Raw genomic sequence first — 15,125 nt, 5'->3', positions numbered from 1 at the left:
TTATTATGCCATGGGGGTTAATTTCAGATGAACAGCTTAGAAGGAAGATTTGAGTCTGTCTTAAAAAAAAATATGCTAGCATTGCAGATTTGAGGGGCAAGGTCTCAAATCATGCTGTTCATTCATAGGACTGTGACTGGGATAGTACTGTAGCCTCCAAGTTGTAGGAGAAGGGCTGCCAGCAGCATGGAGCTGGCAATGGGGGCTGCTACGTGGGCTTTAGGCAGTCATAGGTATAGGCCCTACAGGGGAGCTTGGACTGTGAAGGCTAGGAGGAGGGCTAGGCTTGTGACTACGCCTGATCAAGAAGAGTTTAATGTAGGGTGTGAAATGTAGGTGTAGAGTTTAATGTAGGCTGCTTCAAGGAGTGGTATGTAAGCTGTGTATATGTCAAATTATGTAAAAGGTGATTAACTGATCATACTTTTAAGGTAATTTTATTTTAATGTCTGTCATTGGAACAGGGGTTTTTTTTGCAAGAGAAGGTTTTATGGGATTTGAACCCTTACAACTTTATATCCTTCTATCATATGCTAATAATTTTCCACTTTTTTAAGGATCTTAAAGCACGAATGCAAGAAGCAATGACCCAGGAAGTTTCTGATGTTTTTAGTGACACCACAACTCCTATTAAATTGTTAGCAGTAGCAGCCACTGCTCCCTCTGATGCTCCCAACAGAGATGAGGCAAGTATACCCAGGTGGTCTTTTCTTTCCATATAAAGCTTCAGTTATTGTTTAATTTTACCTGAATTGGTATTTTGAAAAATAAATCAGTGCTCTGAAAAATGAATTGGTATTTTTTCTCAAGTTTGTGGTACATGCTTATTAATTCTGACAACATAAAGATTACTGTGCAAACCTCTCCAGACTCCTGGAGACTGTGAACTGTATAACCCTGGAAACAGTGTTGTCCCTGACTTCATAAATGGCAAAAATGTCTCCCCATGTTGCTGGTACCACATTGCAAAACTTTTGTGCAAAAATCCCTAACACACTAGTTGGTGGATTTTTATATCCCAGCATTACATAAGCTGATTACAATAGTCAGATTCATGCCAGAATTAATCAACAGACTAAACCTGTTCTCTTGCTGGATATTGTTTCCTGTACTTGAAAGCCACTGGCTGCACATGAAGTACCTAAAATGCCGTGTCTGGCAGTTCTGTTTGGCTATTCTGGCATTTGGCTACATGATGAAAATAATTCCCAAGGCCTCGGAGAATCCAGCTTTGTGGCAGGATAGCTTTTTGTCCAAGTATTCTGTTTCTTAAATACCTAAGCACTGTAAAAGGAGGCAGTCTTTTTCCAGTGTGAATTTTTAGTGTAAACCCCCTTATTTATCTTTTAAATATAGTTACTTTTGTATTATGGGTTTGAAGATGAATCTCTGAGCTAATTATTAAAGTATTTCTTGCAGCAGTAGTCATCAGGAATTAATGAACTTCATACCTTGAAGCTATAAAGTGCATAGCCATCTCCTTAGTTGTCCCATTGAGTTAGTAAAGAAGAAAGTCTGATAGTGTAAAAATTAAAAAGCCAAATGCCTTCAAAGCTTTTGTGTCCTTTTGCATCCTCTCAGGATGAGTTGAGTGGGGATGTTACGAAGGTGTTTCTGACACTGAAGAAATTGTGTTCGGTTGAGGAGGTTAGGGCTTTTTTTAATGTTTTTTTCTCTTCTGACAACTAGGTGTTTGATGAAAGAGCAGCAAACTTTGAAAACCATGCTGCTAGACTGGGAGCTACAGCAGAAAAAGCAGCTGCAGTTGGAACTGCCAATAAAACTACTGTGGAGGGCATTCAGGCAACGGTGAAATCAGCAAGGGAACTCACCCCACAGGTGGGTTTGAAGGGTTGTTAAAAGGACTGGGGATGACTTCTGGGGAATTTTTCCTGATGCTTCTGTTCTCAAAGAAAGAGATGGTTGTTGATTGATGCTTGTTAATACCAAGAAAGAACATAGTGCTGGCACTCTTAAAAGGGGAATGGCAAATATTTCTATACATGATACTAAAAGTAGAACAAAAGATCAAATGACATTTTATTTTTCAACACTTGAACAGAAGTGTCTGTGACTTACACTTGAAACAAAATGATTTTGAGGCTTAGTAAAATATGTAAGGGGAAAAATGCTCCTTTTTTATTCCAAACTAAACTTCTATCTAAATGTTGGTAGCATAATAAGTATTGTACTTTAGTGCTTTCAAGAGTTGTTTATAAGAAATTAGTACATAATTGAAGTTCCAGAAAAAGTATTTATGCCAGCTAATTTCAGAAGTGTAGCAGATCTTCAAGGAGCTAGATACTGCACTAGAATGAATGAACTAGGTTTTCAAATGTGGAGCTACACATCTAGTGCTGAAAAAACAAAAGCATTTTCAAGAATGTGCATAATGTTGATGTGCACTGATAATTAAAAATGTCTTCTGTTGGCAGGTAGTATCAGCAGCTCGTATCCTCTTGAGAAATCCTGGAAATCAAGCTGCTTATGAACATTTTGAGACCATGAAAAACCAGTGGATTGATAATGTAGAGAAAATGACCGGTAAAGTAGGAATTTTTGTTGAAGATCCTACCTGTGGCTAACTAGCTTTTATAGATTTTTCTCCATGCTGTTCAGATTGATGAAACATGCAAAGAATAATGACTGATTAAAAGTAAATTAAGAGAATTGGGAATGTGCTCTCTCACCCCAGGAATATGTAGATGTTACAGAATATACAAAATAGCTGGCTTCTTATCTGTTAATACTGAGCTGTAGAGGAGCAAATCCTGCTTTAGTTCTTTTTTGGGAAAATCAGAATACCATTGCTTTTTATTGCAGTTGCTATTCTAGCAGTATATCATTGTGACAACTTGAGGTTTTCTTCTGTATAATCTTGGCATGTTGAAATAGGACAGATAATTAACTGAAGGAAAGAAAATATGTTCAAAATATGTAACAGCTCAATGAATACAGAGAATAAGACAAAGCTACTGATCCTGCTGAGGCAGTGAAATGTTTCAGTCCTTCCCAAGTGCAGATCCTTTGCAGTGACCTGCTGAACAGCTGACTGTACTATCTCTTCCTTCATCCCAGTAATTAAATCCTGGGTATTTTAAATCTCACTGCCTTGTCACTATGAATCACCCCTATGTAAAAAGCACAGCCAGAGGGATACTTCCTTTGGAATGAATGAGAGAGTACAAAAAGTACTGAATATACTTAAGGAAATGTGGTGTGAAGAAAGAATCTCTGCTGCATATTCTGCGTAAGCCAGTTCTTGACTGAAACAACATTCCATGGTAGAGGAATAAGAGCTTGGGATGTCATTAACAAGCTTTACCATGGTAGCTGTCACAGAGGTACAACAGAATCACGAGTTAAACTGCAGTAGTACTTTGGTCTGATTTCCATGCCCTCTTCTACTCTTCCCCCGATCCCAGTTTTAAAATACTTTTCTGGTTTTGAGCGATGTCTGGAGTACCAAATATCCCTTTCCACAGATGAAACTAGAATATGAATGTATTGAACTTTTATTCTAGGGTTGGTGGATGAAGCCATCGATACTAAATCTCTGTTGGATGCATCAGAAGAAGCCATTAAGAAGGACCTGGACAAATGTAAAGTTGCAATGGCCAACATGCAGCCTCAGATGCTGGTAGCTGGTGCCACCAGCATTGCCAGGCGAGCAAACCGCATCCTGCTGGTCGCAAAGCGGGAGGTGGAAAATTCCGAAGACCCCAAATTTCGGGAGGCTGTTAAAGCAGCCTCTGATGAGCTGAGCAAAACTATATCACCCATGGTAATGGATGCTAAAGCTGTGGCAGGCAACATTTCTGATCCTGGTAAGGATTCTGTCAGCTAATTTAAAATGGGCTTTTTATTGACTGGAGATGATGTGAAGTAGTGCTGATTTTTTTTTATACAGCTGTGTATCTCCTTTTATGTAAATGTGGTGTACACTTACATCTCAGAAGGATGAAATCAAGCTCACACCATTAACTGCTGCATCCTGCTGTTCTGAAATGCAATCAAAGGCCTTTGGCATATTCAAGGGAAAAGGATTCAACATTCTAATACGTTATGCGATTTCATATTCTTAATTAGAAGCATTTGTTATTAGTTTTAAGTGGTACTACTTTATAGCAGAAAATATTTTGTAGTTTTTTTGATTCTAAAAGTTGTTCTGGGAGTTACTTTGGCTATTGATAGTGATTATTACTCAGCCAAGGCTTTATTGTATGCATGTTGCATGTGACACTAACATTTCAAGCATGCAAGTCTGCTGTAAACAATTTGGTAGTTTCTAAATACAGATGTAAGTGTACTTGGCACAGTACATTGGAGAAGTAATTTTTGGGGGTAGTGTTCTAAGTATTACCAAGTTCTATTAAATTGGTATTAAACTGGTATTGGAATTTTTGTTCAGGTTTGCAGAAGAGTTTCTTGGATTCTGGATACAAAATTCTGGGAGCTGTGGCCAAAGTCAGAGAAGCCTTCCAGCCTCAGGAACCAGATTTTCCTCCTCCTCCTCCTGACCTTGAGCACCTTCATGTAAGTGTAGGTAGTTGGTAATAAAATACACAGTTGTCATTGATGTGTGGATTACACTGAAATGATTTCAGTATATTGTTCTTCCTTAGAAATAAAGGGTATTGTCTGGCCAGCCATGCATACAAGTAACATCAAGTCTAAAAAATATCCATCCAGCATTCAAAAGGAAAGTTTAAAACATGGTATTTTCTTTAACAGAAAGCACTTGGAAAGCTGGAAAAAGACCTGAGGTCATGCAGTCATGCCCTGCCATGACACCATTGTCTGCTCAGTCTTTGCTCTCTTTCATTGCTCTCAATAAGATTTTTGCCTCCCTCAGCTGACTGACGAGCTTGCTCCTCCAAAACCACCACTGCCAGAGGGGGAGGTCCCCCCACCCAGACCACCACCACCTGAAGAAAAGGATGAAGAGTTCCCAGAGCAAAAGGCAGGAGAAGCAATCAATCAGCCCATGATGATGGCTGCAAGGCAGTTGCATGATGAAGCCCGGAAATGGTCTAGCAAGGTAGGAAATTGTTGTAGGTGTTCTGCTAAAAGGATTCTCTTTTTGTTTTATTTTCAGGATCAGTGTGTCTCATCTTATGACACTGTCTTACGCAGACTAAGTAGTAAAAACACCAGTGTAGCAGGAATTAGAAACCCTTTCAAGATCAGAGTAAACTAGGGTCAACAATACTTAGAATTGCTAGACTGCTTTATTAACATAGCCCTGGGAACACAAATATGCTCTGTATGCCAAGCTGTTTGTGATCCTTGGTGCTGGTATTGCCTAGAGAGTCACTAATACTCATGCTTGTGCAGACTGACAAGCTGATTGCTATGTTTAATTGACTTTGAAAAGTCTGTGTGGAAAAGTCCATATGGATGTTGCAGATGGCAGCTGCAGAAATTGTGAACTGGTTTGTCTTAATTCTGGAGGAAGCTGCAAGGTACTTTGCTGTTAATCAGATGCATTTATGATGGGGAAAATGACCACATATTGGTGGACTCTTTTTTCGGAGTGAGTCACATTTCCTATTAAGGCTGAAATCCTGAATTTCCATTTCAGTGCTATGAAGAAGTGTGAATTTGCCAGTCTCATAAATGCTAATATAATTTTGTTTTGCTTTTCTTTTTTCCCTCCTTCCCTCAAGAGCTACATTTTTTTCTCTGGCAGAAGCTGAGTGCTGATTAAGAGCTTCAGAGATTTAGGTTTCTGCAAGTGTAAATTTAAGGGTCAGAATTTGGCTTTTATAATCTCTCCCTTTTTCTGCAATAAATTAGGTGGTGAGTAAGGAGATAAACTTGAATAGCTTACAGAATCAACTTCAGTGCTTTGGGCTAAAGGGACATCTGTTTAGGAAGCACAGATAAAATACAAAAGAAGTTTCTGCAAATCTCTTTGGGTGTCTCTTATCCAAAATCCAAAGCTCTATTTTCTCCATACTTCTGGATATACCAAGCACTTTTTTATATTACTAAAGACACAGTACTGGAATGTATTAGTGATCTCAGAAGATAATTTTGAGAAAAATTAAACGCTTTAAGTTCAAAGCTAAAAGCTTTGAGTTCAGTTTCCTAAAAGTGTTTTGATGTTGGAGTCTCAGAACTCTGATCCCTTTTGCAATCCCTGAACTTAACAATACAGAGTAGGTAACAAAATGCTTTTACCATATATATGCTATATGCATTCTACATTAAATACTGCAGAGCCAAGCAGCAGACCTTAAAACTCTTGCTGATTATGAAAGATCTCTGAGCTCAGTGATTTTTAGATTATAAAACAATGTATTCATTGCTGTTTCTTTCATTTAAGACTAACAAACCAGTAAGTCAGCCTGCCAATTGTCCTTCTAATTCTTTTTTAGCAGTATCATTTTAGCAATAGGAGCTCAGTTACTGTGACGGTCTGTTTTGGGGGAAGAAGTTCTAAAACACTTCTGTAGTCTCTGAACTCACCTGATTGGTTGGAAGAGGGATTGATGGACGGTGCTGCTGAGGAATATGGGCTAGCCCTGGTAAAACAGAACTATAAGGTCTTGCTTTTATCAAGTCCCAACAGACTGTGTCAACTGTCTTTTGCCTTTTTGCTGATCACAGTCTACTGGTACTTTACCTGTAGTAAAGTGGGAGGGGTGGGTGAACAAGTACTTAATCTTTAAAAATGTTGATAACATTGTTCATTGTTCTAAGAATGAAAATCTGGGGTTTTTTTCCTTCTTTACAAAAGCTGCTCTTCACTGAATGGATTCTGAACTTTCTTGTGCTCCATTTTTCTCATGGAACAGCTGAACAATGTCTACTGCTTTAATTTCCCTGGCTCCCCCCTCATTTGGACAAATCAGAAAATGACGGATATTTGGATACTTTTCATTAGATTAAGACTTAGACAAAAACTGCCTTTGAAGACGTGTTGATTTGGCCTTACAAATGAACAAATTACAATCCAAAATTCCTGTATGTTGTTGTTGACAAAAATATTGGGTTTTTTTTCTATAAAGAACTGTATCTTAAGCAAAACACAGTTGCAAATGCACAGTTTTTGGTAAAGTTACCTTTGTTTTTATCACACTTGGCTTTAGTTGAAGAAATACTGTTAGTAAACTTGTAGACTACTTTTGTATTGAAATATTGCTGTCTTATTAATGCCTATATTGTTATAACTCTCACCTCTTCCTTGAGAACATCTCTAATGTAGTTTGCTTGAACTCCCCTTTCTTTTTTTTCTTTTTGAAGGTAATGGATACAACATACTGTGGCAAAATAGTATCATATGCTTCATAATCCCCTTTTTAAATTAATTCCATTTCAGTCTTCTGTAAGAACTGTCATATTCACAATATTCATGGCATTCAACATCATCTCTTCTATTTCGAACCCTGCGTTGCACTTTTACATGTTCTGTGTGATACCTCAGTACTTCCTTCTACAGTGTCTTCCATCCCATCTCTTTTTTTTACTCTACAGCAAGCAGTGTCGGTGGCTTTTCTGCTGCTATCTGCTCTTATCACACATATGAATGGGCTTCCATACAAAGCTTTGTATCTGCACAAATACCACAGTCATCTGCTGCTGTGCCTGCTCCAGTGCAGTCAGAACAACTTCCATTGAGACAGAAAAGCCTTTCATTTAATTGTTGACCTACCAGTAAAATGTTTTGTGGGTCAGCCTCTGTCTACAGAAGCTGAATGCTCAGATGGAAAATGTTGCTGCCTATCTGAATTGTAACTTTTCAATATTTTTGGTAACTTTGGTTCACAGGTGAACTGTTTGTTTCCTTCTGCTAATTTTATATTCCTTCCCCTCCTCCCCTTGACCTGATCCTAGAGCTGCTTTGTCAGATCCTGAGAGGCTAAGAGGATGTTTTGGTCACTAAAACTGCTCAGTTTGTGCTCTTCTACCAAATTCTGCTTCTTGTACTAACTGTCCCCTGTTTCTCCACCCTTGCTGCCACCTGCAAAGCCTGATGTGACTGTGATTAATGAAGCGGCTGAGGCTGGTGTAGATGTAGATGAGGAGGATGATGCAGATGTTGAATTCACTCTCCCCTATGACATTGAAGATGATTACGAGCCTGAGCTGCTGTTAATGCCAACCAATCAGCCCGTTAACCAGCCCATTCTGGCTGCTGCTCAGTCTCTACACCGGGAAGCAACCAAGTGGTCTAGTAAGGTACTCCTGAGTCCCGGGACTGATCCGCGTGCATCCGGCCACTTGGAACGCTGACACATTTGCATCACTCCTGATCCCTGCTGGGCCCTGCCATCCTGAATGAATAAGTGTGTCTGCACATCATTTTAAGGACTGAGAGTGCCTTCACAAGTTTGCTAGATCTGTTTGTCAGTGCCGGATTGAAGCTTGATTGGGGTCACTTATTAATATTCAAAGACTTCCTCTCCCTTTGCATCTGCCTGGTCTTCTTTGTTATGGCAGTTTTCAGATTTTAATAGGGATTGTCTTCCTCTCCTTTGGTTCCTTTTTCCATTCACGTGGGCTACCTGGGAAGCCATGGTAATGGTTTCCTAATGACTTCCGGATACAGCAGAGTTACAGAATTGAAGAAGTCATTTAAGGTGTCTATTGTGCTTGGCCTCAATTGATGCCGCCAATTAACATCCCTTCCAACAAGGAATGGCTTTGTATGGCAGTGTTTGTGGAAGAGACTGCCTGACTGCTGGCTTGCACTGGGCTGTATTGCAAATGCTGGTCTTGAGAGAATTCTTTTCTGAAGAAGCTGCACTGAATGCTGTTAGCTGTTGAATTGAGATCCTGTCTATATCAAATCACTGGCAATCTGACGAGGTTCAGACATTCACAAGTAGCCTGTCTTCTGTCTAAGCACAAATGTTTGCAAGACTGGGCACTTTTCATAGCATGCTGCAAAAAATAAGGTTGGTGTCCCATAACAAACAAAAGTTAGGGGAGTGTGCATATGTATGTGTGTGTGTATACTTACATAGATAGTTCTACTGAACCATTTTAATAAAAAGGGCTTTAAAAATGTTCTTGTCCTTTTCAGATTCTGGTGCTTGGATAACTTGTTAGACACTGATCCTTCTACGTGAAAACATGGAAAAACTTTGTTATGTCGTTTATATCCTAACTGGTTATAGTAGCAAACTGTTTAGCTAATAGGCCATGGTAACAAATAGTTCAGCTGTTTGGGTCACTGTATCTGTAAAATGCCTGGGATATCATCTTGAACTTGCTCGTAGTGAGTCACACAAGTGTGTGCACAGGGTACAGGATACTTTGGCTCAGCTAGGTTCTCACTGTGTTCACTCCTTGCTCTGAACTCCATTGGTCATTATCTGATTATTCCAGGGGAAGGGTGTACTAATACTTAAACTCACTCTGCTGCTATTTCATCCACACAGTAGGAATGCTTCAAAGCACCAAATAGTTCTCTTGTGACTAACAACTTTCTATGAAAGGGAATAAGATAAATACACTAAATGTACTGACAGACTACTAACAATCAATCAGTTAGGTCTGCTTTCCCTTGCACTAGGTTTCTCTTTGGAACAGTGTATAAGAAATGGGTTTGCCTTAGTCACAATTAATTCATATATCAAATACTTCTCAGATGTATTGCTGTGACTGTAAATTTTGATGTACAAGAAATCTTGATTTTAATATAAGAAATATCAGTGGATTGTCTTTTAATAATCCATGTTCTTCTCTCCTGGAAGCTTTATTTTAAAGAGAGAGATTGTATCAAAAAAGATTTATTTTCAAGGAATAATTTTAAAAGAAGTAAAAGTTGCATCTCACTTCCACATTACCGGTGACAAAAGTTATATGTGTTGGATTCTTTTCCATTTATCCTTTGGCATTATTAGCAGCATAGCTGGTGCTATAACAACTTCAGTTTCAGATGTCACTGAAAATCCCATGCTCAACTGTTACAACAACAACTGGTTTAACAGGTTGTTTAGCACTTTTTTTTAACTTTAAAAGAAGTATTTTTTTGGGGAAAATCTGGAATTTCAAATGCTAATAACATGCTTTATCCTAAAATCTAGTCATCAGAGCAGTAACTCATTCCATGGATAAACTAACACTTTACAACTTCTTTTTCAGTTTTGAAGTAAGCTTTTTTTCTCTGAGCATTTAAAAAAATGTCAGAAATAAGTAGTTAGTAGAGATCTTCCCTGTTCCTTGAAGAAACCCCCTCTGTGTTCACAAGTGGTTCTTCCATCCTTAACCACTTTGAGTGTTTCTGCTGAGCAGTGACGTGCTGGCAGGAGCAGTGACCGTGTCATTCCATGCAGGGCAACGACATCATTGCGGCGGCGAAGCGCATGGCGCTGCTCATGGCTGAGATGTCGCGCCTGGTGCGAGGTGGCAGCGGCAACAAGCGTGCCCTCATCCAGTGCGCCAAGGACATCGCCAAGGCCTCCGACGAGGTCACCCGGCTCGCCAAGGAGGTGGCCAAGCAGTGCACGGACAAGCGCATCAGAACCAACCTCCTGCAGGTAACCAGGCAGCTGCTCAATGCTGCTTCTGCTGTGCCTCTCTCACTGGGGGCGAGCACGGGACTTGTGCCAGGAAATCATAGTGTCTTCCCTTGGCTTGTAAAGTTTTGTCAAGGTCTGTGTTTTTAGACCCCATGGGAATATATATATGTATATATGCACTCATACATACATATATATATATTTATGTGAACATATATTCTGTAAAGTTAGAACTTGATGTCAAAAGAACTTCTGAAAAAATACTACGCTACAAATACTGATCTCTCCTAAGTCAGCATTGTTTTGTTTTTCATTTACTCATTCCTTTGTATCAAAGAATAGTACCAGAAATTCAACATTTTTTTTTTCAGTCTCAGGAAAATATATATATATCATGCTATTCCTAACCAAGCAGACATTTGAAAGGAAAAGAAGAACAGAATGTTGTCTCTATTCCAAATACTCCCGAAGCAAGTAAAATAAGATTCAGGTATCCTACCAATATTTATCAGATAGTCTTGAAGGTGTAGGATCACCTCTATGCTCATTCATATTCCAATAGTAAAAGAAAATAAAACATTTTAATGTAGTGGTTCAATTTACAATATGAAGTTGTTTTTGTCTCTATTACTTAGGTCTGTGAGCGAATCCCAACCATCAGTACACAGCTGAAAATTCTCTCCACCGTCAAAGCTACCATGCTGGGCAGAACTAATATCAGTGATGAAGAGTCAGAACAGGTAAGAGGTGTAAAGACTGATTGTAGCATGGAATTGTTGATCACTTTTATGGGGACAAATATACAACCTGATCTGTCAGATATGTTCTGGGAACTTGATGTTGAAGCTCATCTCAGCTGTTTAAGGAGAGTAACTTTAGTACAGCACCTTGGTTTCTGGCTCAAACGCTACAGTTTAATAGAGGAACAAGTCAAAAAGCTACTCGGGTTCCAATTTTGTGACAAGCAACTTGTTAATCTCCTGCTTTGCCCAGTAAAAAGTGGAGGGAAGGACTCGCCACTGCAGACTGGACCTGGGAGGGGCAGGGGCGCCCTCGGGTGGATTCCCGGGGAAACGTTTGTTTTCCAACATCATCTCGAGTCCCCTGCAGCTCAGTTACCTTCCAAATGCATCGTTTCAGGAGAAGTCTCACAACTTTGGCTTCTGAGAGAGGTTATTCTACTTAGTGACATGAAGGTTGTATTCAAATTTTGCACAAATACACGGTGAGGAACGGGAAAGTTTTGTTTTGAGTTAGGATAATGCTGGTTCCCAGGGACAGTTACTTCACTTGTATTTTTGTAGTTTCAGGCAGCAGACTTAATATATTTGTACTGGGAGTTCTTGTGCACAAAGGGATTACATGCTACTATCCTAGTCATGGTATTTACTGATATATTGGAAATTCTTCTTTTTCTTGACAGGCAACTGAGATGTTGGTTCATAATGCCCAGAATCTCATGCAGTCTGTGAAGGAAACTGTGAGAGAAGCTGAAGCAGCATCCATTAAGATAAGAACAGATGCTGGATTCACTCTTCGCTGGGTCAGAAAGACCCCATGGTATCAGTAAATACTTGCCACATTAGTATTGTTTTCTGTAACATAAAATGCCTTTTTTTGGAAACAGAAGAGATATATTAACAGCAGAAGGTGCTGTATACATGAGCTTAAGATTAGCTTATGCTAATGCCCCATTCTAAGGGTATGAATTATAAGATAATGCATTTCAAGTGTCTTTGGAACACATTTGATACCCAACACCTCTAATTTGCTGCCAACAATAGACAGTTCTTATATTTAATTTTTTTCTATTTTTTTTCCTTTTCAAGATTCTCTTAGTGAATTCTGTACTCCCAGAAGCACATTTCATTTATGCACTGTATAGTTTCCATGTGGTGATATAAAACATGGACCTTACTATAAGCTTGTCTTGAGAGTTTAGGACACTTGGTTACTTGGCAGTTTTTTAGGGACAATCATTGACACAGAAACATTCAACTTCTCAACAGGACTTTATCTGGCTATTCTAAAACCATGCAGAAATGATGGAAGGTGTGGGGTTTTTGATTAAAAGAGGGAAGGTGGGGCAGCAGAACAGTTGTAAACTGAGGATTAAAGCTCCATGTCTGTAATGCTTTTTGCTTTTGATTCTTGCCTGGCAACAGTACTTTACCAGAAACTGGAGCTGTCTCTGTTGCCCTCCTGTCACCCTGTAGGTAGGCATTCCAGAACTCTTGTACTGTACTGAAAGGTTTTGCAGATGTTAGTGGCACACTGTTGACAGCTTGAGCCTTATGGCTGGAGACCTTAAATCATGGACCTCTTTCCTTGCCCAATTCAGCAATGTACTGAGCTGAAAAATCCTGGTTCTGTTAACTTAGCTGCATGTCCAGGACCAGAAAATGCCACATGCTGGCTCTTTCTTTTTGAAAACCAAATGAGCACATGCAATTATTCTTATTTCCCTCATCCCTCCATCTAATGTTATTCCAGCCGCTCAAGGTGAAAATTAGAAGATAAAGATATTCAGTTTAAAAGTACCTTTAGCCTCACTGCTCTTCTAACAATGTATAAGCTTCTTGAAACCTGAGCTCTGCAGGGGCATGAAACCCTCTTTAGGTAAGCTGGTGCCTACCAGCAAATGGTGGTTCCTAATGCTGCACATACCTCATTATTTTTACCACTTGTGGAGTTTGGAATCTCAAAATCTTTTTTTTTCAAGTGAATTGAACAAAGTGTTACTATATCTTTTAAAAAAATCCCAAACAAAATGAATAAAATAAAAACAATAAAACCCCCCTCAAACCCCCTCCCCTTACTAAAACAGACTTATGATGTTTTATACTTCCATAGTTGAATCTGCCTTCATATATATATATGTGTATATATATATACACACACACATATATTCATACCTGTTCATTTAATGGAAAGGAACACTTATTTGAGAATGAGTTTGCAAGGAATACTTGCAGACTTTTGCCCAAATCAGCACTGACCTCATAATACCCTCATAATTTGCTGAGAATTGTTGCACGATCAAACCACCTTGCATAGAAGTGTCCTTGGGGAAAAACGTCTCAGTCTTAACAGCTCAAAGGAAGAGACACAGCACACTCAGGCTGTCCTCTACCTGCCTGCCACAGTTATTCTGTGCTTGGACCTTCTCCCCTCCACCCCCTTTATTGCACTGTTATCTAAAAAGGGAAGTTAAACTGTTGATAATAAAACTGTCTCAAACTGACCTCAGCAAGAGAAGGCATGTGTTCTTCTTGAATTTGCTCCTTGTGTCTGGGTATCATGAAATATTTGGTACTTAGGGTCTTTCCTTAGTACTCTCTTCTTGCAGTTACCTGCAACAGGAAGAGGAAGGAAGGGGTGCCAGAGCCTTAACCTGGATGCATTTGGTTGGTTTATATCAGATCTTTAGCATAATTTTAATGTAGTAATTTCTATTTAATAGTACATAACACTGAATATGTAGGGATTATTTTAAAGGGATTTTCTAAATAGTCTTCCTGTATTGCTTTTCAATGCTCCTCACATCCCCTCATCCTGCTCCTGCCATCCAGGCTTCTCTGTGAGATTTTTTTTTTTAATTATTATTATTTTAGCATCACTGTTTAGTTGCTTGAATGATATTAATGCAATATTACTAATGCCTTTAATACATAATTGTTTATGCCAAAGATCACTTTTTGTTTTTTGAGGAATGTTTGCAGGAGAATTATGAATCATGGTTGCCTTTGATATTCTTCCAGAATGTTTGCTCTAAGTTCTCGAACTATTTATAGAAGCCGAGATACTTGACCACCTTATGCAATTTCTGCATTTTTGAACACTACTGGTCTTCAGACCTGATGTGCAGCAAAAATTTGAACAAGACCATGAATGTCACTTAGAAATGTTTTACCACTATAAAACTTTGTTTATAAACCAAATGTATTGTATAGTCTAATGTTTTCAACCTTTCTTTGGTTCTGTTAAAACAATAAAAATGCATTTGTACGAAAATCAGCTTCTGAGTGTTCATGATAACAGCAGTGGATGATGCTGTAACAAGAAGAGCAGCAAAAAGCTAAAGCAAAAGAACAGTTGTTTCTACATGTTCTGAACAGAAAGAAAGTGCAAAGTTACTCAAACAGGAGAAGATTAAACAAAGGTTTTTTGTCTTTTGTGCCTGTCCAACTAGTAATTAAAGAATTTACTGGAAGCTGTGTTCAGTGGGAGAGGAGATTTTCCTGAGACCTGACGGTCATCTGCTGTGTTGTGAAAACTTAAAATGGGGTTGGCCTGGTCCTTTCAGTAAGGGAAGAACTGCTACTCTGACCAGCATCTTGTTAATGTGAATTTTACTTCCGAAAGTGAATGCAGGGGTAATGAGTATGAAACCACTGTTGTATTTCCTTCACTCCATCACTGTAAGAACATCTTATAAACATTTCTTCTCACTAAAAATTTCTACCAGCACACAATGTTCTGACTTGTTGGAACCAATGTTTTATTGGTACTGTAGGACCAAACATAGCCTCATAGTCCCAGAGTATTTAGTAATAATTGGTAAAATTCAGAGTTTTGTACTATTCACAGTTCTCTCCATATCTGAAAGAACATGAGACCCTGACAGACAACCACCTTTGTCAGCACTCC

The 15,125-nt window shown here is 38.9% G+C and overlaps 1 protein-coding gene across 3 annotated transcripts in view; it reads left to right on the top strand.

The window, feature by feature from the left end:
* Positions 1 to 14,610, top strand: part of VCL (vinculin) — a 55,230-nt gene extending 40,620 nt beyond the window's left edge. The window contains exons 13-22 of one of the 3 annotated variants that reach the window (XM_030950753.1): positions 558 to 686; positions 1,690 to 1,839; positions 2,436 to 2,544; positions 3,525 to 3,827; positions 4,412 to 4,536; positions 4,856 to 5,041; positions 7,978 to 8,187; positions 10,290 to 10,493; positions 11,111 to 11,215; positions 11,899 to 14,610. In XM_030950753.1, the coding sequence (XP_030806613.1) occupies positions 558 to 686; positions 1,690 to 1,839; positions 2,436 to 2,544; positions 3,525 to 3,827; positions 4,412 to 4,536; positions 4,856 to 5,041; positions 7,978 to 8,187; positions 10,290 to 10,493; positions 11,111 to 11,215; positions 11,899 to 12,045 (1,668 nt within the window). In that variant the 3' untranslated portion in view covers positions 12,046 to 14,610. The remainder of the gene's footprint in view (positions 1 to 557; positions 687 to 1,689; positions 1,840 to 2,435; positions 2,545 to 3,524; positions 3,828 to 4,411; positions 4,537 to 4,855; positions 5,042 to 7,977; positions 8,188 to 10,289; positions 10,494 to 11,110; positions 11,216 to 11,898) is intronic. The other 2 variants (XM_030950751.1, XM_030950752.1) reach the window with 2 other exon arrangements.
* The last annotated feature ends 515 nt before the right edge of the window (positions 14,611 to 15,125 follow it).

This window comes from Camarhynchus parvulus, chromosome 6 (genome assembly GCF_901933205.1).
Source record: "Camarhynchus parvulus chromosome 6, STF_HiC, whole genome shotgun sequence".
Lineage (NCBI taxonomy): Eukaryota > Metazoa > Chordata > Aves > Passeriformes > Thraupidae > Camarhynchus > Camarhynchus parvulus.
This window is presented reverse-complemented; position numbering and strand designations above follow the sequence as displayed.